The sequence below is a fragment of the Pogonomyrmex barbatus genome, unplaced genomic scaffold (assembly GCF_055798465.1).
Source record: "Pogonomyrmex barbatus isolate J1 unplaced genomic scaffold, ASM5579846v1 scaffold23, whole genome shotgun sequence".
NCBI lineage: Eukaryota > Metazoa > Arthropoda > Insecta > Hymenoptera > Formicidae > Pogonomyrmex > Pogonomyrmex barbatus.
The window spans coordinates 1,381,437-1,407,708 of NW_028297120.1; the positions used below are offsets into that span (position 1 = coordinate 1,381,437).

At 24.9% G+C, this 26,272-nt stretch overlaps 2 protein-coding genes and 1 long non-coding RNA gene across 6 annotated transcripts; all 3 read left to right on the forward strand.

The window, feature by feature from the left end:
• The first annotated feature begins 4,445 nt into the window (after positions 1-4,445).
• LOC148936335 (uncharacterized) lies at positions 4,446-5,061 on the forward strand. Its single transcript, XR_016139600.1, has 2 exons — positions 4,446-4,617; positions 4,732-5,061. It is a non-coding gene; the product is annotated as an uncharacterized LOC148936335 (long non-coding RNA).
• Positions 5,062-7,954: 2,893 nt separating this feature from the next.
• LOC105427265 (aminopeptidase N-like) lies at positions 7,955-16,372 on the forward strand. Of its 4 annotated transcripts, none has more exons than XM_089078462.1 (13): positions 7,955-8,016; positions 8,343-8,430; positions 8,712-9,325; positions 10,013-10,471; positions 10,639-10,822; positions 11,099-11,252; positions 11,505-11,586; positions 12,226-12,566; positions 13,180-13,460; positions 13,662-13,843; positions 13,958-14,299; positions 14,413-14,482; positions 15,411-16,372. In XM_089078462.1, the coding sequence occupies exons 3-13, from the start codon at positions 8,712-8,714 to the stop codon at positions 15,537-15,539; spliced, it is 2,838 nt and encodes a 945-aa protein (XP_088934588.1). In that variant the 5' UTR covers positions 7,955-8,016; positions 8,343-8,430; the 3' UTR covers positions 15,540-16,372. The 4 variants fall into 4 exon arrangements, with proteins under 4 accessions (XP_088934588.1, XP_088934589.1, XP_088934590.1 ...); XM_089078463.1 differs by having other exon boundaries at positions 8,346-8,430; XM_089078464.1 differs by lacking the exon at positions 8,343-8,430.
• An 848-nt stretch (positions 16,373-17,220) lies between these two features.
• Positions 17,221-26,092, forward strand: LOC105427277 (aminopeptidase N-like). The gene is made up of 12 exons (XM_089078486.1): positions 17,221-17,265; positions 17,986-18,569; positions 19,236-19,703; positions 19,873-20,044; positions 20,302-20,461; positions 20,722-20,803; positions 21,433-21,779; positions 22,421-22,701; positions 22,898-23,079; positions 23,194-23,544; positions 23,659-23,728; positions 24,749-26,092. Exons 2-12 carry the CDS (start codon positions 17,986-17,988, stop codon positions 24,875-24,877), a joined length of 2,826 nt encoding a protein of 941 aa, XP_088934612.1. The 5' UTR covers positions 17,221-17,265; the 3' UTR covers positions 24,878-26,092.
• The last annotated feature ends 180 nt before the right edge of the window (positions 26,093-26,272 follow it).

Genomic DNA, 26,272 nt, shown 5'->3' on the forward strand with positions numbered 1-26,272 from the left:
TTTATCAAGATATCATATATAAATGCGACAGGAGATAAAAGTGAGTAAGAAAACATACATATTACATGAAAAATATTATGTAAAAATATAGAAAATGAGAATATAGAAAATGATCTATCATTTATGTCCTTTAATTAATACAAATTAATACTCACGCGTAATATCTAAAGCAAATTCGTGAAAAACATACTTATTACGTTTTAATTGTTATATAACAAAAATTAAAAAAAGTCTAGTAACTATTTATGTATATGTATATTTTGTAAAAATATGTATTTAGCGTAGTATGTAAACATTCTGCAAAAAGTTGGGAAAATAACAATGTACAAAATAATATTATTTCTCCTTAAAGATGTCCTACTAAATAAATTCTTTATAAATTATTATTATTGTCCGCGTATATAAAATAGAATTTTTAATTCGAATCTCTCAACATTTATTCATGATCTATAGATATATGCGCATATAGTGCAAAATAAGTATATAAAACTGTAAAAAAGTAATAGAAAGAAAGCGCATGTCTTGTACTTATAAAATATAAAAGCTGAAAAAAATGTTCTTATTAAAATATACTTGCTCTCTCCTCAGCTATATTAATTTCCAATGTTATTAAAAAAATAAGGAATTATCTCATTTCATGATACACTAATAAAATTAATTTACTATGTTAGATGGCTTCTCGCAACAAGTGACTCAGCGATGACAGGAATGCGACGTCCTTTCCATGTTGGGACGAACCGGGGCTAAAAGTTAAATTTACCATTGCTGTAAGGTACCCTAAACATATTGCAATGTTTTTTTCAAATATACCTTTTTTTTCTTACACTTTCTACATCAGAACAAACGTTGATGTTTTGCTACAACTCTTGAAATATCTACGTATCGTATAGTAATTTTGCTACTCGATAAGAATGATTATGTTCATATTTCTCTCTCACTACAAAAAAAAATTAAAATTACTCTGAAATTATGGAGAAGAGAGTGGATAGTGCAATGAAATGAAATTTTTGGATTAAGGGAAAATGTCACAAATATTGTTGAATCTATACGGCCACAACCACAAGGATCTTTATTAGAAAATCAGTACGCGATCACAGATTTGAGAGATGGTAATGTGGACAAATTGCAATTCATACTTTATAGGTAGTATATGCAGCTAAAGAAATTAATTTCTATATTTTTATGATAAAACAATTGTAGAATAGGAAAACGTTGTAAATATTATTATAATATATAGGTAATGTTATTAATAGAAGATGTATTGCGAATATTTGTGAGATGGATATAACGATATCGTTGTTTTTAGAGAGGAAGATATTATTTACAATAAAAAGATAGATCCCATTGCGCGCAAAATAGAGTTATTATGTATAGGATGTAAAATTGTAGGTCAATTGTTTGCTATTGCGGTTAGTCCATGATGGTGGTCTTACATGATGGTTGAACGAGGATATAGCTACGTTGTTTGGCGTGTACATAATTAATCAGGTATTTTCTCATGTCTGTGATAATATTTTGACAGAAAACTGACAGTTCTATTTGAGACGACATGAGAAAAGAGAAAATATTCTTCGAATACTTTCAATGATATTTTTAAATTAACTATAAAAAATGTTGATGAATACATGTAAAATCGATTGTAAGATTTTGAATTAATTTAATTATGTTGTTAATGTTTATTAGTCTAATAATAATAAAACTGATAATTAAAGTATTATTTATTTCGTGACTATACTTGTAATATCTAGACTGTGCCAGACATTGGATTTGTTCGTAGACTCAACAAGAATTTCTCCGTCTAGATGATTCACAAGTTACGAATCCTCCTAGTTCAGAAGTTAATAGTATCTCTGAAATTAATTTTCTCTTCTCTTTTACCTATTATATAAAAGATAACAGTACTAAATAACTAACATCAAAACAATTAAAACATGTAAAATTATTGAAGAACTGTTTAAAAAATAAATTTTCACTTCAATTTCCATATTTTCTAATTAATTGAAATAAGTAAAGACATATTCTAAAACAAATATATTCCAAAAGCATCGAAATTTTTAATTAATTGTAGTCTTATCAATATTTCGGAGAACTTCGATAAATTTATTGTAGATATAATTTGTTGCGTGTTTGATCTTATAATGCTCATCTGTTGTAGCACTTTTTATATTGCGTACGCTTACATTATACACTGGATGATGAAATTTTTTCAGAAAGGGATTAACGTGTATATAAAAAGAGAATAAGTATATTTCATGTCTTGTATCTCTTTACTTTTTTCCTTTTTGTCAAATGAATAATAATATTACGTTTTCATTTTCGTTACATGATAAGGTTATATAAATTATTAGTAAATATTATTAGTAAATAAGAATTTACTATATTCTTTGCTATTTTTATGCTATATAAAAACTATATATTACTATATATAAAATTACCTTCTCAAATACTTCCTTACTTCTCGAAATAAGAAAAAATTTAGATGACCCGTGTTAAAATTAAAAGAAAATTTTGTATCCAAAAATTTGCTATTCGGAATCAATGACTTTAATCAGCGATAAAATTTAATGTAATTATTTTTCGAATATGTCATTATATGTATTTTTGTTTGTAGATAATAATAATAAAAATTATTTTCGTTTGTAGATGATAATGATAAAAATTGGAACATTTTTATTATAAAATTATCTATCTATTATTCAATGATCCCAATTAAAATTCAATCGCTGCAGTAGCTATTGAGACTTTAAAATACAACTTATATCAAAGTTTTGCGCAAATAAAATCACGGGCATCTGTTCCACGAGAATTAAACTAAGCGAACGATGCGAATTATGCGTGAATTCTTCCGCCAGTTACAGAAATTGTTTAAATTTGTGCTATATTTCGAGAAAATCATATTTGTCCTCTGATATCGCCTCTATCATAGAATATATATTGTGAATAGAAATAATTATTATACATTTTTGTAAGGACGGGAAACCTGCATGATTTTTGGACTGTAATGCAATCTGTCTATGATTCACGAATTATGGATTCGGAGAAAATTAGTGTGAAAGACATGATGAAGCCTTAGATACGAGAAAAGCAATATCCTATTCTTAATGTAACAGAAACCTTTGATATCAAATGGATGAACATTGTTTTAAAAACTGCCTCCAAAAACTGGACAGTATCATCAACAAATCAAGTGTACATAAATTTAAAACGAATTTTATCCAAAATTTGTTCTCTAGCCCGAGAACAAAAGCACTTTCTTGCAAAATGTTGCAACAATTCTGAACACAATCAGTTCATAATAATCAATCGGCAACAAAGAGGTAAATAACGATCAAATATTTTAATATGGAATATCATTAATTCATTCATCTTTTATTATGAAGACTTGTTAACTATGGAAAAGAAAAGATTCTTGACTTATTTTTATAACAGAGTTCTTATATAAAACATATACCACTTTAAATTTGTATATTTAAGGTAAATTAAAATTGCCTATGCTACTTTTGGAGATCTTAATCAATCTATAATTATTTATTTTAAACTAATTACATTTAACATATTCTGTTTAATAATTGTATTCACATATTTGATGAAATTCTTTGATATTAATCCTTTCTGATATGAAATATTTATAAACAAAGATTAACTTCTTAATTATTTAATTTTTTTCTGTAAACAAATTGTCAACTAAATTGTCCATAACATTTGACGTAAAATTCAAAATTATATCATTCTGTAAATACCAATTTTTGTATTATTTATAATATGAGCTAATTTATTACTTAATAAAAGTGATTACTTAATAAAAATAAAAATACTTAATAAAAGTGTTTTTGGTTATACTTAAAAATAAAGATAACATTTAATGATACTCTATCTCCAATTAATATCAATTATTATACATTATAATTTAATACAATTTAATGGCAAATAATATTTATTTATTACATGACAGGATATTACCGTGTATTTTATAATAGGAAAAGTTGATTAAGAATCGTATATTATCTTAATTACGAGAATTTTACAAATATTAATGTTTTATATCATGCTCAAATCGTCGACGACATTAAATGTTCCATTTAACAATATCAGGCGAATTAGATTCTTCTGTATTTTGGGAAGTCATAAACTACTTAAAGTTGAAAACGGATTATACAGCATGGTATCCTATGTTCAAAAGCTATTGAGCATGAGTCACACATTCTACTGTTTCCTAATGTCAATACTACTAATTTCAAAGTAAAAGCGCTTTAAAAAAAAAAACAATTTTTTGTGTTGTTATGTTCAAAATATTAATTTTATTTTTAGTAATTATTTAAACCATTTTAAGAAAATATTGTGCTCCTAATTTAAAAATAAAATTTTTACGTTTTTACAAGACTGAGTTTAAAATTTTTTGAATAATTAATGTTATCTTTATGTTCACAATATTTAGATGAGACTACGAAAGCTACTGATTCCGCTTCTTGTAAACATTGGATACGAAGAAAAACCTAACGACGACAATCTTTTTAAATGTTTAAAGCAAGAAGCTTTAAGATGGGCTTGTGTTCTCGGTGATAGCGAATGCAAAAAATATGCAGAATATAAATTGCAATGGCATTTGTCAAATCCGACGTAATTATTAGTTCTTTTGTTGTAATATTTTTTACAATGTCTGCAGTACACGTCATATTTCTAAATAAAAATATGTGAAAATACAAATCATAATTTTATGATAAAATGTTTTAGGGAAAATAAACTATTACCATGGTGGAGGGAATGGATGTTCTGTAATGGTTTATATAATTCTAGCATTTCTCTTGACAAACTATTTAAACATTTGGATGAAATTTTGAAAATTAAAGATCCAGAAATGTTGAAACCTCTAGCTTGTCATAATGATACGTATAGTCTCCTGTCTCTCTTTGATAGGCTAAAAAAGTTAAGAATTAATTGCCTGTTTTCTTATAAAACAGAAGATAATGTAAAGAGAATCTGTGTTAAAAACTACATTTATTGGTTTTATTACGTTACTCAGAGACATGCAAATGGTTTAATGAATAACATTTTATTAAACAATTTGGAAGAAATCAAATCTAAGTAATAACATATTTTCACAAATTCTAAATTTTTAATGCAAATTTTTCATTTGAATGTAAAAAATTATAATTAAAATTTTAAAATTATTATATTAAAAAATTAAAATAAAAATTTTATTATATTATTTTCTTGTATTATATTACATGCAAATTTTTTTTAGAGAAATGAGTACCGCAGCATTAATTATTATTATAAATTATACTTATTCTAGCAAATTACTCTGTGAGGTAAGTTTTACCAAGCACAGCAACTCTTGTTCTTTTCAGGTATTTTTATTAAATTACATTTTTTAAATATATTTTATATATCATATTGTATATTTTATACATCATATCATATTGTTACAAAAATTTTATTTTAATTATTGAATAAGAAATTAGATTAATAACATATAAATGTGACATAAAGAAAATAATACTTTATTCGTATTTATTTCATAATATTCAGTAAAATTGTTAATTTTTAATGTATATATATATATATATATATATATATATATGTATATTGTTATTCATTACAAACAACATACAAATTTTAAAAAATTATTTTATTTACAAAAAAATAATAACGTATTTTCTAAATTAAGGCACTAAGAGTTAAGACGCGATTGTTAGTGCGTGGTCAGTTTATTAAAAATTGTATTGCATTTGAATGCAAGTAGAATTGTGAAAACAGGATAAAGAGTTCTGCATTTTTCATATTTCTTAATTGCTAGCAAGTCATTAATTAATAAGAATTTGTGAATAAATATATGCTTACGAAGAACAGCTTTCATTGTTGCTAGAAGCGAGATGTTTGAATGCTGGCAAATAAGCGAATATTCCATTATTTGTAGATCATACTGACTCAAACATCTTATCGCATTCCTAACAGTCGTAAATGTGCGCAATATTGAACTGCCCCTCCACGCAAATTCACATTTATTTTTTTATTAATTAGTAACTTTTTATTAATTGTGGAACTCGCGAAGCTGTAAGGATTTTTTAATTTATTGTCAGTAAAATCATCTCTATCTGCACATATAAGTTCTCTGTCAATAATTGTTAGATAGCCTGTAAGAAAGTACCTAAACGAATATGTATCTAACATACATTTAATGTTACATTATTGTAACATTATTATATAATGTCATTTTCCACATTGCAATTTTTCTTTCTAAAATTAATGATTTTACAGTATGTATGCATATTTAACATGACGAATTTTGCAGATGCAAAAATGGATACATAAAGCTCTTGCTAATTCATTACTTCAGAACACTGAACACAAAATAAAAATGCGCCTCAAAAAGCACTATGTAGATACTATAGACGATGTGAGATCATCCTGCTTTAGTTTTTAACGGATTATATAAGTGAAGATTGCATTAAATTTATGCTGCTTTGTGTACCCTTCCAATATTATTGCCAGTACTGAAAATATATCCGTAATTCGTCAGATATTATAGATAGATCAATATTGTTAGAGAAAATCAGAATACAATCTAGGATTTGTCATTTTGTGGTCAAAATAGACACATATCGGTACTCGTACTTTTCTTGTTTTTCACTTTGTAGATATCTCTTTGTTCGAAAATCAATCTCAGAGAAAAAAACAGACTAAATCATTAGAAATTTTTGATATTTATGTTAGCATTACTTTGAAATATATTATCAATATTGTTATAAACCATTTTTATATATAGTTATTATATAGTTAATTTCATAACCATTATTAGAAATATATATTATGATGCATATACAATTTCTATATATATATTTTAAATGTATGTGTATAAAAAAACGTCAAATAATATTAATGATTTTATATTAGTCTTATTTTTGACTAGTTGGCTAGTCTTATTTTTCAAAATTGATTATCGCGCTTTACGAAAAAAGTTACAAAATGACTAACGAGAAATGGCATGAATATTGATAATTAGTTCAAAAATTTAAATTATAAATGGCACTGCAATTCTCAATATTTGAAATTCTATAAATAAAATTAACATAATGATTTAAAGACCTCGAATATCCTTAGAGAATTTTTTTTACAAAGTATTAATTTAAATAATTATTTGTTTATTTATTGTAAAGATGACTTTTATTTTTAAATAAATTTAACATAAGCATTTTAATAGCCTTTGATTATATATTTTAATCTTAGAAACATTTCAGAAACTATTTGGACAATTGTTAAAAATATTTCTTTAAACATTTGCAAAACAGATATATGTATCAACATTTATTTGCCTTAATAACGTAAAATAACGTAAAATTTTAAGATTATACAAATAAATTTTGAATTATACAATATTCTATTAACAATATTATTAAAGATTTTGAATTGAAGAACATTTAGATATTGTCTATAAATTTAAAGTTTCATTTACATCTGATATATATATATATATACATCAATATAGAAGCATTTTATTACCAATAAACAATATTATAATTGACATACAGTTAAATATAAAACATATGGAACATCTATTATATTTTTAATAGCAAAATACATCTAATAAACACAATGTTTATTTTATTCGTACTTTTAATCGACTCATAATAAACATTAATAGTTACAATTAATTTAATACTAATATACATAATATACTTGTGTAGAAGAAGACATCTCAAAAGTTCCTACATTTAATTGCATTTTTCTTTATTTTTATATTAATAAATTTTAAGAGAAATATTTCAATATACATTTTTTATTGTTTGCTTAATTTGTATTATTAAAATCAATTTTAATACATATTTAAATACATAACTGCAAAAAATAATTGTGATCTGAGTTTAGTTTTAAATAATGATATGTTATATCTCCCACTACTTACCATATTATGATGTCCTTTACATTGATATTTGTTGGCACGGTCATTACTTTGTAACGAACTGTCGAAGCAGAGAGATCGTGATTTAGAGAATACATTTTCTATCACTTATAACGGTAAATACAATTTGAACAAATTATAGACTATTTTAAATATCTATGATCCTACACAATTTTAATACATAAATTGAATCAATAAAGCAATATCCATATATATTGTATTATATAAATATAATTTTTCTAAAGACGTAGATGTATTTCAAAACACAAGTATAGTTTACATGTAATTTTTCTTTTAAAGTTATTATTAATGTTAAAAGTCTTTCTTAAAAGAAAGCATCATTTCATTTCGTTGTAGATGTGGCGATATAATGTTTAATATAATAATGAAATGATATGTTCTTATAATACTAATAAATGATTCTATTTCTTTCTCGATGTAGTAGATAATGAAAGGAACTTTTAATCGATATAAAAAATTTGCGTACTGAATTTGAGCATTAATATGTTGCAATTCCATTAAAAATAACGGCACGTGGTTGATAATATAATTACTTGAATTTAATTCATACAGATATATGATATTTAAAACTTAAGAACCTACTTTCAAGGACAGGCTGACTCTTTTAATTATTGTGACTCTTTTAATTATTTTTGTACTTTTTTGTTATATTATATGATCATAAATTTATCAATAAAAAAAACGATAACTATGGTTTCATAGTTTTTGCAAAAGTTAAATTTTATAATTTTACTTCATATTTCTGTTTCTTATTGAAAAATACATTTCTGTAAATGAAAAATTTGTTTAGATGAATATTATCGAATTAATAAAATTGTTACTATATGGAAGTTTACTAAATTACGTTACGGCTCTTTACCGACATAAAGAAAATGTATTTGACAAATCCAAAATAAGTAACGAGCAAATAAATAGACCACAAACAATCAGAATCAGAAGATCAAAAATAACAGAAACCGCTAAAGAAGTCACAATCAAAGATACAGCTTTCAGAGAGTGTACAAGTGCGCATGATAGACCTGCAGTCGATTTTCGTTTGTCTGATTCTATAATACCACAAGAATACAAAATTGAACTAACATTAAATACAGAAGAGGATATCTTCTATGGAGAATGTAATATTAGCATTATTATTCATAGAACTATACGAAAAATGAGCCTGCATTCAGCGAATTTAGAAATAACTAAATTCATGTTAAGTAAAACTATTGACAAATATAAAAGAGCGTATGTAGACGGTAATATTATCTGTTATATTCACGAACAGCAAATGGTCGTCTTGGATTTCTTTAATGCACTAAGTCCTGGTAAATATATTTTGAGAATAACGTATAAAGGTGTCATTGCTAATGATATCGGAGGTTTTATCAAGATATCGTATAGAAATGCGGCAGGAGATAAAAAGTGAGTAAGAAAACGTATATATTATATTAAGAATATTATGCAAAAATATAGGAAATAAGTCTATTATTTTCTTATGTCCTTTAATTACTACACATTAATGTTCACGCGTAATATCTAAATCACATTTGTGAAAACATACTTATTACGTTTTAATTGTTATATAACAAAAATTAAAAAATGTCTAGTAACTATTGGAAATTAATGATTTATTTAAACAATGACTTATGTTGCATGAAAATCAAAATTCATTAAATATGTATAAAAGTAATGTTATAATATTCACAGTGTTTTGGAAGGGACTTTGATTTTGTTACAAAATATGTACTTAGTGAATGTAATCGTTCTGCAAAAAGCTATGAAAATAACAATGTATAAAATGATATTTTTCCTTTCTTAAAGATGTTTTACTAAATAAATTCTTTATCAGTATTATCCGCGTATATAAAATAGAATTTTTAATTCGAATCTCTCAACATTCATTCATGATCTACAGATAAATGTGCATAATAAAATAAGTACTGTAAAAACATAGTATGTCATGTTCTAATAAAATATAAAAGCTGAAAAAAATGTTTTTATTAAAATATATTTGCTCTCTTCTTAGCTATATTAATTTTTAATGCTATTAAAAAATAAGGAATTATCTTATTTCATAATACACTAATAAAATTAATTAAAATATGTTAGATGGCTTATCACAACAAATAATTCAGCGACAGGAATGCGACGTTTATTTCCATGTTGGGACGAACCAGGATTAAAAGCTATATTTAATATTGCTATAAGGCATGATCAACGTTATTACGTTCTTTCAAATACAGATGTAGTCTATATATCTACATCAGAAATATCGTCTATGAGGATGTCATATTTTGCCAAAACTCCTAAAATACCCACGTACCGTATAGCAATTTTGCTATTCGATAAAAATGATTATATTCATATTTCTCCTAGAAAACCTATAGAAAACCTCAAATTAGAGAGAAAGTGGACGAATGCGCAATGGAATAAAATTTTAATTGATATTGTCACAAATATTGTTGAATCTAAATGGCAACAACCAAGAGAATCTTTATTAAAACATCAATATGCGGTCGCAGGTTTGACAGATGATGGCGTAGATAAATTGCATTTTGTACTTTACAGGTAGTATATGCATTTAAAGAAATTAATTAAATCTTTTTAAAATGAAATAATTATATAATAATAGGAAAACGTAAATGTTATATATAGTAGATAATGCTATTCATAGATGGCGTATTGTGAATATTTGTGACATGAATATAATGATATCGTTTGTATGTTGTTTTCAGAAAAAGAGATATTATCTACAACAAAGAGATAGATCCTGTTGCACGCAAAATAGAGTTATCACGTATAATAGGACGTAAAATTGTAGGTCAATTGTTTGGTACTGCTGTTAGTCCATCATGGTGGTCTTACATGTGGTTGAACGAGGGTATTGCTACGTTGTTCGGCGTGTACATAATCAATCAGGTATTTCCTCATGTCTGTGATACTTGGAAAGAAAACTGAACCTAAGTTCTACTTGAAACTATACGAGAAAGAACACTCTTCGAATATTTTCGATGATATTTAAGATAAATGTAAAGAATTTTGTTGTATTTATGTGAAATAGTTTATAAAATTTTTAATAATTTAATTATACCGTTAATGGTTATTAGTCTAATAATAAACTGATAATTAAATTATTATTTATTTTTAACTTAATTTATTTTAACTTATTGTAACTTGTATACATATAATATCTAGACTATAGGTAGTCGAATGTTGGATTTATTTGTAGTCCAGAGTCAACAAGAATCTCTCCGTCTAGATGATTCACAAATTATGAAGCCTCTAGGTTCAGAAATTAACAGTATTTCTGAAATTAATTCTCTGTTCTCTTTTGCTTATTATATAAAAGGTATACAATACTGAATAAGTAATAACATTAAAACAATTTAAACATATTAAAATTTTTAACAACTGTTCCAAAAATAAGTTTTTACTTTAATTTATATATTTTTTAATGAAATAAATAAAAATATATTCTAAAGTAAATATTCTAAAAACATCGAAATTTTTAATTAATTGTAATCAATATTTCTGAAGACTTTGATAAATTTACTATAGGTATCATTTCTTGCAAGTTTAAGATAACGATTATTTGTTGTAGCACCTTTTATATTACGTATGCTACATCATACAGTGGGTGATGAAATTTTTCAAAAAGGGATTAATGTCTATATGAAAAGAGAGTAAGTATATTTCATGTCTTGTATTTCTCCTCTTTTTTTTTGTTAAATAAATAATTTTTTATTTTCATTTTTTTTTATTATATGATAAGGTTATATATAAATAATAATTTACTATATCCTCTACTATTTTTGCGCTAAATGAAAACTATGTTATTACATACAAAATTATTTTCTCAAATACTTCCTTACTTCTCGAAATAAGAAAAAATTTAAATGTGTTAAAATGAAAAAAAAATTTTGTATCAAAAAATTTACTATTCGGAATCAATGACTAATCAGCATTAAAATTTAATGTAATTGTATTTTGAATATATCATTATATGTATTTTCGTTTGTAGATGGTAATGATAATAATTAAAAACCCGATTAAAATTCAATCGATGCAGTCGGTATTGAGCTTTACTTATATCGCAGTTTTGCGCAAATAAAGTCAGACGCATCTGTTCCACACAGATGCCCTTGATAACTAAATTGAGCGAATGATGCGAATTATGCGTGTTTTTCAATTATAAACAATTATACAAATTTATGTTTATACTATATATGAAGAGATTCATATTTTTCCGCTGATAATGTCTCTATTACACAAGTCTCTATTATAAATTGTGAATAGAATTAATTTTTATTCATTTTTGTAAGGACCGGTAGTTTGGACGATTTTTGGACTGTAATGCAATCTGTCTATGATTCACAAACTATGGATTTGGAGAAACTTAGTGTGAAAGACTTGATGAATCCTTGGATACAAGAAAAGCAATATCCTATTCTTAATGTAACGGAAATCTTTGATACCGAATGGACGAAAATTGTTCTAGAAACTACTTCCAAAAACTGGACGGTACCATTAACAAATCAAGCGTACATAAATTTAAAACGAATTTTACCCAAATTTTCTCTAGCCCGAGAACAAAAGCACTTTCTTGCAAAATGTTACAATTCTGAATACAATCAGTTTATAATAATCAATCGGCAACAAACAGGTAAATAACGATCGAGAACTTTAAGGTGGAATATCATTAATTCATTCATCTTGTATTATGAAGACAAGTTAACTATGAAAAAGAAAAGATTCTTGACTTATATTCTTGACTTTGTAATAGAATTCTTAAATAGGATACATACAATTTTAAAATTGCATATCTAAGGTAAATTAGAATAATATCTATACTGCTTTTAGTGATTTTAATTTATCTACAATTATTCTTTTCTTAATCGAATTACATTTAACGCAATTAATTTTATAAATATGTTCATATATTTCATGAAATTTTTTGATATTATTCTCTTCTGATATGCAATATTTATTATTTATTTAGACAAAAGTTAAATTTCGTAAATTTATTATATTGCTGTAATAAAGTTGTCAATTGAATGATTCGCAATATTCGACGTAAAATTCAATATTACATCAGTTTGTAAATACCAATTTTTTATTATTTATAATATAAGCTAAATTGTTACTTAATAATGGTATTTTTGGTCACGTTTAAAAATAAAAATAACATTTAATGATATTCTGTCTCTAATTAATATCAATTACATTATAATTTAATATAATTTAATGACAAATAATATTTATTTATCACATGTCAGGATATTACCGTGTATTTTATAACAGGGAAAGTTGGTTAAGAATCATAGATTATCTTAATTCCGAAAATTATACAAATATTAATGTTTTAAATCGTGCTCAACTCATCGACGACACGTTCCATTTAACAATATCAGGCGAATTAGATTCTTCTGTATTTTGGGAAGTCATAAACTACTTAAAATGGGAAACGGATTATATAGCATGGTATCCTATGTTCAAAATTATTGAGCATGAGTCACACACTCTACTGTTTCCTAATGTCAATACTACTAATTTCAAGGTAAAAGCGCTTTAAAAAAAAAAAAAACAATTTTTTGTGTTGTTATGTTCAAAATTAATTTTATTTTTAGTAATTATTTAAACGATTTTAAAAAAATATTGTGCTCCTAATTTAAAAATAAAGTTTTTACGTTTTTACAAGACTGAGTTTAAAATTTTTTGAATAATTAATGTTATCTTTATGTTACTTCACAATATTTAGATGAGACTACGAAAGCTACTGATTCCGCTTCTTGTAAACATTGGATACGAAGAAAAATTTAACGACGACAATCTTCTTAAATGTTTAAGGCAAGAAGCTTTAAGATGGGCTTGTGTTCTCGGTGATAGCGAATGCAAAAAATATGCAGATTATAAATTGCAATGGCATTTGTCAAATCCGACGTAATTATTAGTTCTTTTGTTGTAATATTTTTTACAATGTCTGCAGTACACGTCATATTTTTAAATAAAAATATGTGAAAATACACATCATAATTTTATGATAAAATGTTTTAGAGAAAATAAACTATTACCATGGTGGAGGGAATGGACGTTCTGTAATGGTTTATCTGTATCTAGTATTTCTCTTGACCAACTATTTAATGATTGGGATGCAATGTTGAAAATTAAAAATCTAAATGTGTTTAAAGTTGTCGCTTGCTATCATGATATTTCTAGTCTCGTGTCTTTGCTAAAAACGTTCAAAAATTATCACATATCTGCTTATACAGAAGATAATGCAAGGACAATCACTATTATTAAATACAATATTGATCTGTTTTATTATGTTATTCAGAGACATGCAAATGGCTTAATGAATAACATTTTATTAAACAATTTGGAAGAAATCAAACCTAAGTAATAACATGTTTTCACAAATTCTAAATTTTTAATGCAAATTTTTCATTTGAATGCAATTAAAATTTTATTATATTATTTTCTTATATTATATTACATGTAATTTTTTTTAGAGAGATGAGTACAACCGCAGCATTAATTACTATTATAAATTATACTTATTCTAGCAAATTACTCTGTGAGGTAAGTTTTATCAAGCACAGCAACTCTTGTTCTTTTCATGTATTTTTATTAAATTACGATTTTTTAAATATATTTTATATATCATATTGTTACAAAAATTTTATTTTAATTATTGAGTAAGAAATTAGATTAATAATATATAAATGTGACATAAAGAAAATAATACTTTATTCGTATTTATTTCATAATATTCAGTAAAATTGTTAATTTTTAATGTATATGTATGTATATTGTTATTCATTACAAACAACATACAAATTTAAAAAAATTATTTTATTTACAAAAAAATAATAACGTATTTTCTAAATTAAGGCACTAAGAGTTAAGACGCGATTGTTAGTGCGTGGTCAGTTTATTAAAAATTGTATTGCAAATTTGTATGCAAGTAGAATTGTGAAAACAGGAAAAAGAGTTCTGCATTTTTCATATTTCCTAATTGCTAGCAAGTCATTAATTAATAAGAATTTGTGAATAAACATATGCTTACGAAGAACAGCTTTCATTGTTGCTAGAAGCGAGATGTTTGAATGCTGGCAAATAAGCGAATATTCCATTATTTGTAGATCATACTGACTCAAACATCTTATCGCATTCCTAACAGTCGTAAATGTGCGCAATATTGAACTGCCCCTCCACGCAAATTCACACTTATTTTTATTAATTAGTAACTTTTTATTAATTGCGGAACTCGCGAGGCTGTAAGGATTTTTTAATTTATTGTCAGTAAAATCATCTCTATCTGCACATATAAGTTCTCTGTCAATAATTGTTAGATAGCCTGTAAGAAAGCACTTAAACGAATATGTGTATAACATACATTTAATGTTATAACATTATTATATAATGTCAGTTTCCACATTGCAATTTTTCTTTCTAAAATTAATGATTTTACAAAATGTATGCATATTTAACATGACGAATTTTGCAGATGCAAAAATGGATACATAAAACTCTTGCTAATTCATTACTTCAGAACACTGAACACAAAATAAAAATGCGCCTCAAAAAGCACTATGTAGACATTATAGACGATGAATGTAAGATCATTCTGCTTTAGTTTTTAACAGATTATATAAGTGAAGATTGCATTAAATTTATGCTGCTTTGTGTACCCTTCCAATATTATTGCCAGTACTGAAAATGTATCCGTAATTCGTCAGGTATTATAGATAGATCAATATTGTTAGAGAAAATCGGAATACAATCTAGGATTTGTCATTTTGTGGTTAAAATAGACACATGTCGGTATTCATACCTTTCTTGCTTTCCACTTTGTAGATATCTTTTTGTTCGACAATTAATCTCAGAGAAAAAAACAGACAAAATCATTAGAAACTTTTGATATTTATGTTAGCATTACTTTGAAATATATTATCAATATTGTTATAAACCATTTTTAAGTTCATAACGATTATTAGAAGTATATATTATATGATGCATATATAATTTCTATATGTATATTATATGTATATTATATATTATATGATGCATATGTAATTTCTATATGTATATTTTAAATGTATGTGTATAAAAAATAATACTAATACTAATGCTCAAATAATGTCAAATAATACTAATGCTTTTACATTAATCTTATTTTTGACTAGTTGACTAGTCTTATTTTTCAAAATTGATTATCGCGCTTTACGAAAAAAGTTACAAAATCACTAACGAGAAATGGCATGAATATTGATAATTAGTTCAAAATTTTAAATTATAAATGGCACTGCAATCCTCAATATTCGAAATTCTATAAATAAAATTAACATAATGATTTAAATATCTCGGCTATCCTTAGAGAATTTTTGTACAAAGTATTAATTTAAATAATTATTTGTTTATTTATTGTAAAGATGACTTTTATTTTTAAATAAATTTAACATAAGCATTTTAATGGCCTTTGATTATATATTTTAATTTTAGAAACATTTCAGAAACTATTTGGACAATTGTTAAAAATATTTCTTTAAACATTTGCAAAACAGATATATGTATCAACATTTATTTGCTTTAATAACGTAAAATAACGTAAAATTTTAAGATTATACAAATAAATTTTGAATTATACAATATTCTATTAACAATATTATTAAAGATTTTGAATTGGAGAACATTTAGATATTGTCTATAAATTTAAAGTTTAATTTACATCTGTTATATATATATATATATATATATATATATATATATATATATACATCTGTTATATATATATATATATATATATATATATATATACATCGATATAGAAGCATTTTATTACCAATAAACAATATTATAATTGACATACAGTTAAATATAAAACATATGGAACATCTATTATATTTTTATTAGCAAAATACATCTAATAAACACAATGTTTATTTTATTCGTACTTTTAATCGACTCATAATAAACATTAATAGTTACAATTAATTTATTAATAATACATATACTTGTGTAGAAGAAGACATCTCAAAAGTTTCTACATTTAATTGAATTTTTCTTTATTTTTATGTTAATAAATTTTAAGAGAAATATTTCAATATACATTTTTTATTGTTTATTTAATTTGTATTATTAAAATCAATTTTAATACATATTTAAATACATAACTGCAAAAAATAATTGTGATTTGAGTTTAATTTTAAATAATGATATGTTATATTTATACCTCCCACTATTTATTATGATGCCCCTTTATGGGTATTGATGCTTGTTGGCACGGTCATTATTTTATAACGTACTGTCGAAGCAGAGAAATCGTGATTCAGAGAATATACCATTTTCTATCACTTATAACGGTAAATACAATAAATTATTATAAATCATTTTAAATATCATTAAGCCTACACAGTTTTGATATATAAATTGAATCAATAGTACAATATCTATATATCTATATTTATATATATTTTGTTATATAAATAATTTTTATAAAGATTTAGAAGCATTTCAAAACGCAAATATAGTTTATATACAATCTCTTTTTTTAAAATTATTAACATTAAAAGTTTTTCTTAAAATAAGAAGTTTTACTTTACTTCGTTATAGATGTGTCGGTACAATGTTAAATATAATAATGAAATGATATGTTCTTATAACACTAATAAACAATTCAATTTCTTTCTCGATGTAGTAGGTAATAAAAGAAACTTTTAATCAATATTAAAAATTTGCGTACTGAACTTGAGAATCAATACGTTGCAAGTTCGCTAAAAATAACAGCACGTAATTGATAATTTAATTACTTGAATTTAATTACTTGAATTTAGATACACAGATTTAGATAGACAGATATATGATATTTAGAACTTAAGAATCTACTTTCGAGAACAAGCTGTGACTGTTTTATAGTTATTTTTGTACTTTTCTGTTGTGATCATAAACCTATCAATAAAAAAAAATCTTTAACTATGGTTTCATAGTTTTTGCAAAAGTCAAATTTCGATGACATAATTTTACTTCATATTTCTGTTTCTTATAAAAATAACATTTCTGTATGAAATGAAAAATTTGTTTAGATGAATATTACCGAATTAATAAAATTGTTACTATATGGAAGTTTACTAAATTACATTACGGCTTTTTACTATGAAGAAATCATATTTGACAATATAAGTAATGAGCAGATAAACAGACTACAAACAATCAGAATTAAAAGATTAGAAATAAGAGAAATCACTGAAGAAGTCACAATCGCTATAGCTTACAGAGAGTATACACCTGCAGTCAATTTTTGTTTGCCCAATCTTACAATACCAAAAGAATACAAAATTGAACTAACATTAGCAACAGAAGAGGATGTCTTCTATGGAAAATGTCATATTATGTTTATGATTCTTAAGGCTACACAAAATATAAGCCTGCATTCAGCAAATTTGGAAATAACTCAAGTCATATTAACTGGAAAGACTGATAAATATATAATAACTCGTAAAGCATGTAATATTTCGTATATACACGAACTGGAAATTGTCGTCTTGGATTTCTTTCGTGTCCTACATCCTGGTAATTATACTTTGAGCATAACGTATAAAGGTGTCATTGCAAATGATGTCGGAGGTTTTGTCAAGGTTTCTTATATAAATGCGATAAGAGAAAAAAAGTGAGTAAGAAAACGTAAACATTACATTAAAAATATTATGTAATAATGTCTAAAATGAGTTTACTATTTATATCTATTAAGTACTAATAAATATTATATAATAAAAATTAAAAAGTGTCTATGAACTATTAATGATTCACAATGATATAGGCGGTCTAATAAAGTTCGTTAAATATATGAAAAATAATATGTCATAATGATGAATATAAAAATAATATGTTATAACTCTGTAAATGTTATAATATTTAACAGAGTTTTAGAAAAAGCTTTGGTTTTGTTGCAAAATGGATAGTTAACTAAAGTAAACACTCTGCAAAAAGTTATGAAAATAACAACGTATAAAATGCTATTATTCCTTCCTTAAAGATGTTTTATTAAATAAATTCTTTATAAATATTATCCGCGTATATAAAATAGAATTTTTAATACGAATCTTTTAACATTTATTTATAATCTGTATATGTATATGTGCATAATAAATATATTGGATTATAAAAAAGTAGTAGAAAGGAAGATCACGTTTTGCACTAATAAAACATAAAAGCTGCAAAAATATTTCTATTAAAATATATTCGCTCTCTCCCCAGTTTCTGTATTAATTTAAATGTTATTGAAAATAAAAAATTGTCTCATTACACAATTAACAAAATTAATTGAATATGTTAGATGGCTGATCGTAACAAATAACTCAGCGACAGGAATGCGACGTCTCTTTCCATGTTGGGACGAACCCGGATTAAAAGCTAAATTTTTCATTGCTGTAAACCTTCCTGAAAATTACAATGTTTTTTCAAATTCAGCTTGTCTTTTAACTACATCGAAACCGCCTTTGACGACACACTATATCATAACTTCTGAAATACCCACGTACCAAATAGGAATTGTTATATTTGATAAGCATGACTATACTGCTATTTCTCCTATACAAAACTATGGAGAATCATGGAGAAATCCCAAATTATGGAGAAGAGAATTGATGGAAGTACAATGGGATAAAATTTTGAACTTAATTGGAAATGTTATACATACTGTTGCACATACATGGCAACTAGAGGAAGGATTATTAAGAAATCAATTTGCGATTGCAGGTTTGACAGATGATGGCGTGAATAAATTGCAGTTCCTACTTTATAGGTAAAATATGTTTTTAAAAAAATAATTTTTTATACTTTCATAATAAAACAATTGTAGAATGAAAAAAACGTACTAAATATTACATATGGTATGTAATGTTATTAGTAATAAAAAATAGCATATTGTGAATATTCGTGACATGTACATAAAAAATCGTTTGTATGTTTAGAGAAGAAGATATTATTTATAATGAAAAAATAGATCCCATCGCACGCAAAATAGAGTTATCACGTATAATAGGACGTAAAGTGGTTGGTACTGCGATTAGTCCATTATGGTGGTCTTGCATGTGGCTGAACGAGGGTATTGCTACGTTGTTCGGCGTGTATACAATCAATCAGGTATTTTCTCATGTGTGTGATAATACTTTTAAAGAAAACTGAACATAAGTTCTATTTGAAAGCACACGAGGAGAGAAAGAATATTCTCCCAATATTTTCAATGATATTTAAATTGAACGAAAGGAATTTTGTCGCATTCATGAGAAATCGCTTATAAAATTTTTATTAATTTAATTACATTGTTAAGGGTTATTAAACTAATGATAATAAACTAATAATTAAATTATTATTTATTTGACTATACTTGTAATGTCTAGATTATGCCAGAGAGTCGGATGTTGGATTTTTTCGTAGTTCAGACTCAACAAGAATCTCTCCGTCTAGATGATTCACAAATTATGAACCCTCTTAATTCAGAAGTTAACAGTATCTCTAAAAAAATTAATTCCCTCTTCTTTTTTACCTATTATATAAAAGGTAACAGTACTAAATAACTAACATTAAAACAATTAAAACATGTAAAATTATTGAAGAACTGTTTCAAAAATAAGTTTTCACTTCAATTTCCATATTTTCTAATTCATTGAAATAAATAAAGACATATTCTAAAACAAATATATTCGAAAAGCATCGAAATTTTTCATTAATTGTCTTATCAATATTTCTGAGAACTTCGATAAATTTATTGTAGATATAATTTCTTGCGTATTTGATCTTATAACGCTCATCTGTTGTAGCACCTTTTATATTGCGTATGTTACATCATACAGTGGGTAATGAAATTTTTCAGAAAGGAATTAACGTGTATATAAAAAGAGAGTAAGTATATTTCATGTCTTATATCTCTTCTCTTTTTTCCTTTTTGTCAAATGAATACGTTTTCATTTTTCGTTACATGATAAAGTTATATATAAATAATAATTTACTATATTTTTTGCTATTTTTGTGCTGTATAACAACTATGTTACTACATGTAAAATAACTTTCTCAAATACTATCTTACTTTTCGAAAGAAGAAATAAATGATATGTGTTAAAAAAAAAGAAAATTTTATATTCAAAAATTTGCTATTCGGAATCAATGATTAATCAGCATTAAAATTTAATATAATTATTTGATTATATCATTATATGTATTTTCGTTTGTAGATGGTAATGATAAAAATTAAAAACCCAATTAAAATTCAATCGATGCAGTCGGCATTGAAACTTTACAAATTATATTGCAGTCTTGCGCAAATAAAGTCAAACGCATCTATTCCACACGTACCCCTAATAACTAAATTGAGGGAATGATGCAAATTATCCGTGTTTTTCAATCATAAACAATTATAAAAATTGTATAAATTTGCGTTTATTTGCTATATCGAGAAAATTATGTTTGTTGATATTGTCTTTATCATAGAATGTACAGCGTGAATAAAATTAATTTTTATACATTTTTGTAAGGATGGGAAGTCTGGACGATTTCTGGACTGTAATGCAATCTGTGTACGATTTACAAACTATGGATTTGGAGAAACTGAGTGTGAAAGACTTGATGAATCCTTGGATACAAGAAAAACAATATCCTATTCTTAATGTAACGGAAATCTTTGATACCGAATGGACGAAAATTGTTCTAGAAACTATTTCCAAAAACTGGACGGTACCATTAACAAATCAAGTGTACATAAATTTAAAACGAATTTTACCCAAAATTTGTTCTCTAGCCCGAGAACAAAAGCACTTTCTTGCAAAATGTTGCAACAATTCTGAACACAATCAGTTTATAATAATCAATCGGCAACAAACAGGTAAATAACGATCGAGAACTTTAATGTGGAATATCATTAATTCATTCATCTTGTATTATGAAGACAAGTTAACTATGAAAAAGAAAAGATTCTTGACTTATATTCTTGACTTTGTAACAGAATTCTTAAATAGGATACATACAATTTAAAAATTGCATATCTAAGGTAAATTAGAATAATGTCTATACTGCTTTTAGTGATTTTAATTTATCTACAATTATTCTTTTCTTAATCGAATTACATTTAACGCAATTAATTTTATTAATTTTTTTATTAATTTTATTAATTATTAATTTATAATTATGTTCATATATTTCAGTAAATTTTTTTGATATTATTCTCTTCTGATATGCAATATTTATAAACAAAGCTTAAGTTTCATAAATTTATTATATTGCTGTAACAAAGTTGTCAATTGAATGACTCGCAATATTCGACGTAAAATTCAATATTACATCAGTTTGTAAATACCAATTTTTTATTACTTATAATATAAGCTAAATTGTTACTTAATAATGGTATTTTTGTTCACGTTTAAAAATAAAAATAACATTTAATGATATTCTGTCTCTAATTAATATCAATTATATTATAATTTAATACAATTTAATAACAAATAATATTTATTTATCACATGTCAGGATATTACCGTGTATTTTATAACAGGGAAAGTTGGTTAAGAATCATAGATTATCTTAATTCCGAAAATTATACAAATATTAATGTTTTAAATCGTGCTCAACTCATCGACGACACGTTCCATTTAACAATATCAAGCGAATTAAATTCTTCTGTATTTTGGGAAGTCATAAACTACTTAAAATGGGAAACGGATTATATAGCATGGTATCCTATGTTCAAAGTTATTGAGCATGAGTCACACACCCTACTGTTTCCTAATGTCAATACTACTACTTTCAAGGTAAAAGCGCTTAAAAAAAAAAAAACAATTTTTTGTGTTATGTTCAAAATTAATTTTATTTTTAATAATTATTTAAATGATTTTAAAAAAATATTGTGCTCCTAATTTAAAAATAAAGTTTTTACGTTTTTACAAGACCGAGTTTAAAATTTTTTGAATAATTAATGTTACCTTTATGTTACTTCACAATATTTAGATGAGACTACGAAAGCTACTGATTCCGCTTCTTGTAAACATTGGATACGAAGAAAAACCTAACGACGACAATCTTCTTAAATGTTTAAGGCAAGAAGCTTTAAGATGGGCTTGTGTTCTCGGTGATAGCGAATGCAAAAAATATGCAGAATATAAATTGCAAGGGCATTTGTCAAATCCGATGTAATTATTAGTTCTTTTGTTGTAATATTTTTTACAATGTCTGCAGTACACGTCATATTTCTAAATAAAAATATGTGAAAATACAAATCATAATTTTATGATAAAATGTTTTAGAGAAAATAAACTATTACCATGGTGGAGGGAATGGACGTTTTGTAATGGTTTATATAATTCTAGCATTTCTCTTTACAAACTATTTAAACATTTGGATGAAATTTTGAAAATTAAAGATCCAGAAATGTTGAAACCTCTAGCTTGTTGCAATGATATATATAGTCTCCTGTCTCTCTCTGATAGGCTAAAAAAGTTAAGAATTAATTGCCTGTTTTCTTATAGAACAGAGGATAATGCAAAGAGAATCTGTGTTAAAAACTACATTTATTGGTTTTATTACGTTACTCAGAGACATGCAAATGGTTTAATGAATAACATTTTATTAAACAATTTGGAAGAAATCAAACCTAAGTAATAACATGTTTTCACAAATTCTAAATTTTTAATGCAAATTTTTCATTTGAATGCAATTAAAATTTTATTACATTATTTTCTTGTATTATATTACATGCAAATTTTTTTTAGAGAGATGAGTACAACCGCAGCATTAATTATTATTATAAATTATACTTATTCTAGCAAATTACTCTGTGAGGTAAGTTTTACCAAGCACAGCAACTCTTGTTCTTTTCATGTATTTTTATTAAATTACGATTTTTTAAATATATTTTATATATCATATTGTTACAAAAATTTTATTTTAATTATTGAGTAAGAAATTAGATTAATAACATATAAATGTGACATAAAGAAAATAATACTTTATTCGTATTTATTTCATAATATTCAGTAAAATTGTTAATTTTTAATGTATATGTATGTATATTGTTATTCATTACAAACAACATAAAAATTTTAAAAAATTATTTTATTTACAAAAAAATAACGTATTTTCTAAATTAAGGCACTAATAGTTAAGATGCGGTTGTTAGTGCGTGGTCAGTTTATTAAAAATAATACTTTTAACGCGGTAAACAATTTCTTTAATATTTTCTAAAACTTGATATACTTTCATGTGATATAAAGGATTCCTTATACTTATTGACGCAAATTTGTATGCAAGTAGAATTGTGAAAATAGGATAAAGAGTCCTGCATTTTTCGTATTTCCCAATTGCTAGTAAGTCATTGATTAATAAGAAATTGTGAATAAACATATGCTTTTGAAAGACAGCTTTCATTGTTGCTAGAAACGCTGCGAGATATTTGAATGCTAGCAAATATTTCAAGCGAATATTTCATTATTTGTAAATCAAACTGACTCAAACATCTCTCTCGCATTCCTAACAGTCGTAAATATGCGTAATATTGAACTGCCCCTTCACGCAAATTCGCACTTAATTTTTTATTAATTAATAACCTTTTATTAATTGCGAAACTCGCGAGGCTGTAAGGATTTTTTAATTTATTGTCAGTAAAATCATCTCTATCTGCACATATAAGCTCTCTGTCAATAATTATTAGATAGCCTGTAAGAAAGCACCTAAACGAATATGTGTATAACATACATTTAATATTATAACATTATTATACAATTTCATTTCCCACGTTGCAATTTTTCTTTCTAAAATTAACAAAATGTATGCATATTTAACATGACAATGTCAATTTTGCAGATGCAAAAATGGATATATAAGGCTCTTGCTAATTCATTACTTCAAAACACTGAACACAAAATAAAAATGCGCCTCAAAAAACACTATGTAGATACTATAGACGATGAATGTAAGATCATCCTGCTTTAGTTTTTAATGGATTATATAAGTGAAAATTGCATTAAATTTATGCTGCTTTGTGTATCATTATTGCCAGTACTGAAAATGTATCCGTAATTCGTCAGGTATTATAGATTTTCAATATTGTTAGAAAAAAATCAGAATACAATCTAGGATTTGTCATTTTGGTTAAAATAGGCACATATCGATATTCATACCTTTCTTGCTTTCCACTTTGTAGAAGTAGAATATATCTCTTTATAACGTTCGACAATTAATCTCAGAAAAAAAAAAGACTAAATCATTAGAACCTTTTGATATTTATGTTAGCATTACTTTGAAATATATTGTCAATATTGTTACCTCAATATTGTCAATATTGTTAACTATTTTTATATATAGTTAATTTTATAATGATTATTAGAAATATATATTATGATGCATATACAACTTCTGTATATTTTAAATGTATGTATATAAAAAAATGTGTCAAATAATTGATACTAATAATTTTACATTAGTCTTATTTTTGACTAGTTGGCTCGTCAAAAATCTATTTTTCGAAATTGATTATCGCGCTTTACGAAAAAAATTACAAAATAACTAACGTGGCATGAATATTGATAATTGGTTCAAAAGTTTAAATTATATATGGCACTGCAATCCTCAATATTTGAAATTCTATAAATACAATTAAAATGTTAGGAACCGACTTTAGGATCCCCTTAATTATTAAAAATTAAAACTTACACGTAATATATAAAGGAAATTTGTGCAAACATACACATTATTATGCTATAATTATTGTATAACAAAAATTAAAAAGTCTATTAACTATTGGAAATTAATGATTCACCATGACTTACGTTGCATGATAATGAAAATTTGTTAAATTTGTATAAAAATAATGTTATAATATTTATAGAATTTGGAAAGGATTTTGGTTTTGTTATAAGATATGTACTTGGTAAACATTCTACAAAAAGTTATAAAAACAATAACATATAAAGTGATATTATTTTCTTTTTAAAGATGTTTTCCTAAATGAATTTATTATAAACATTATACGCGTATATAAATTAGAATTCTGTTTTTAGAATTTTCTAATTAACATTTATTTAGAAATATATGTGCAATGAAAAAAATTTAAAATAAAATAAATATTGGATTGTAAAAAAATAATAGAAAGAAAGAGCATGTCTTGTACTAATAAATAAAAAAACCGAAAAAATATTTCTATTAAAATATATTCGTTCTTCCCTAAGTTTTTATAATAATACCCAATTAAAATATTAGATCTATTATTGATAGATTAAATGATACTTAGATTAAATGACATTTAACAATAAATATCTACCGTACTTAGATATATATATTTTTACTTCATATTTGGTATAAAAACAAAAATGAAAATACAATATTCCG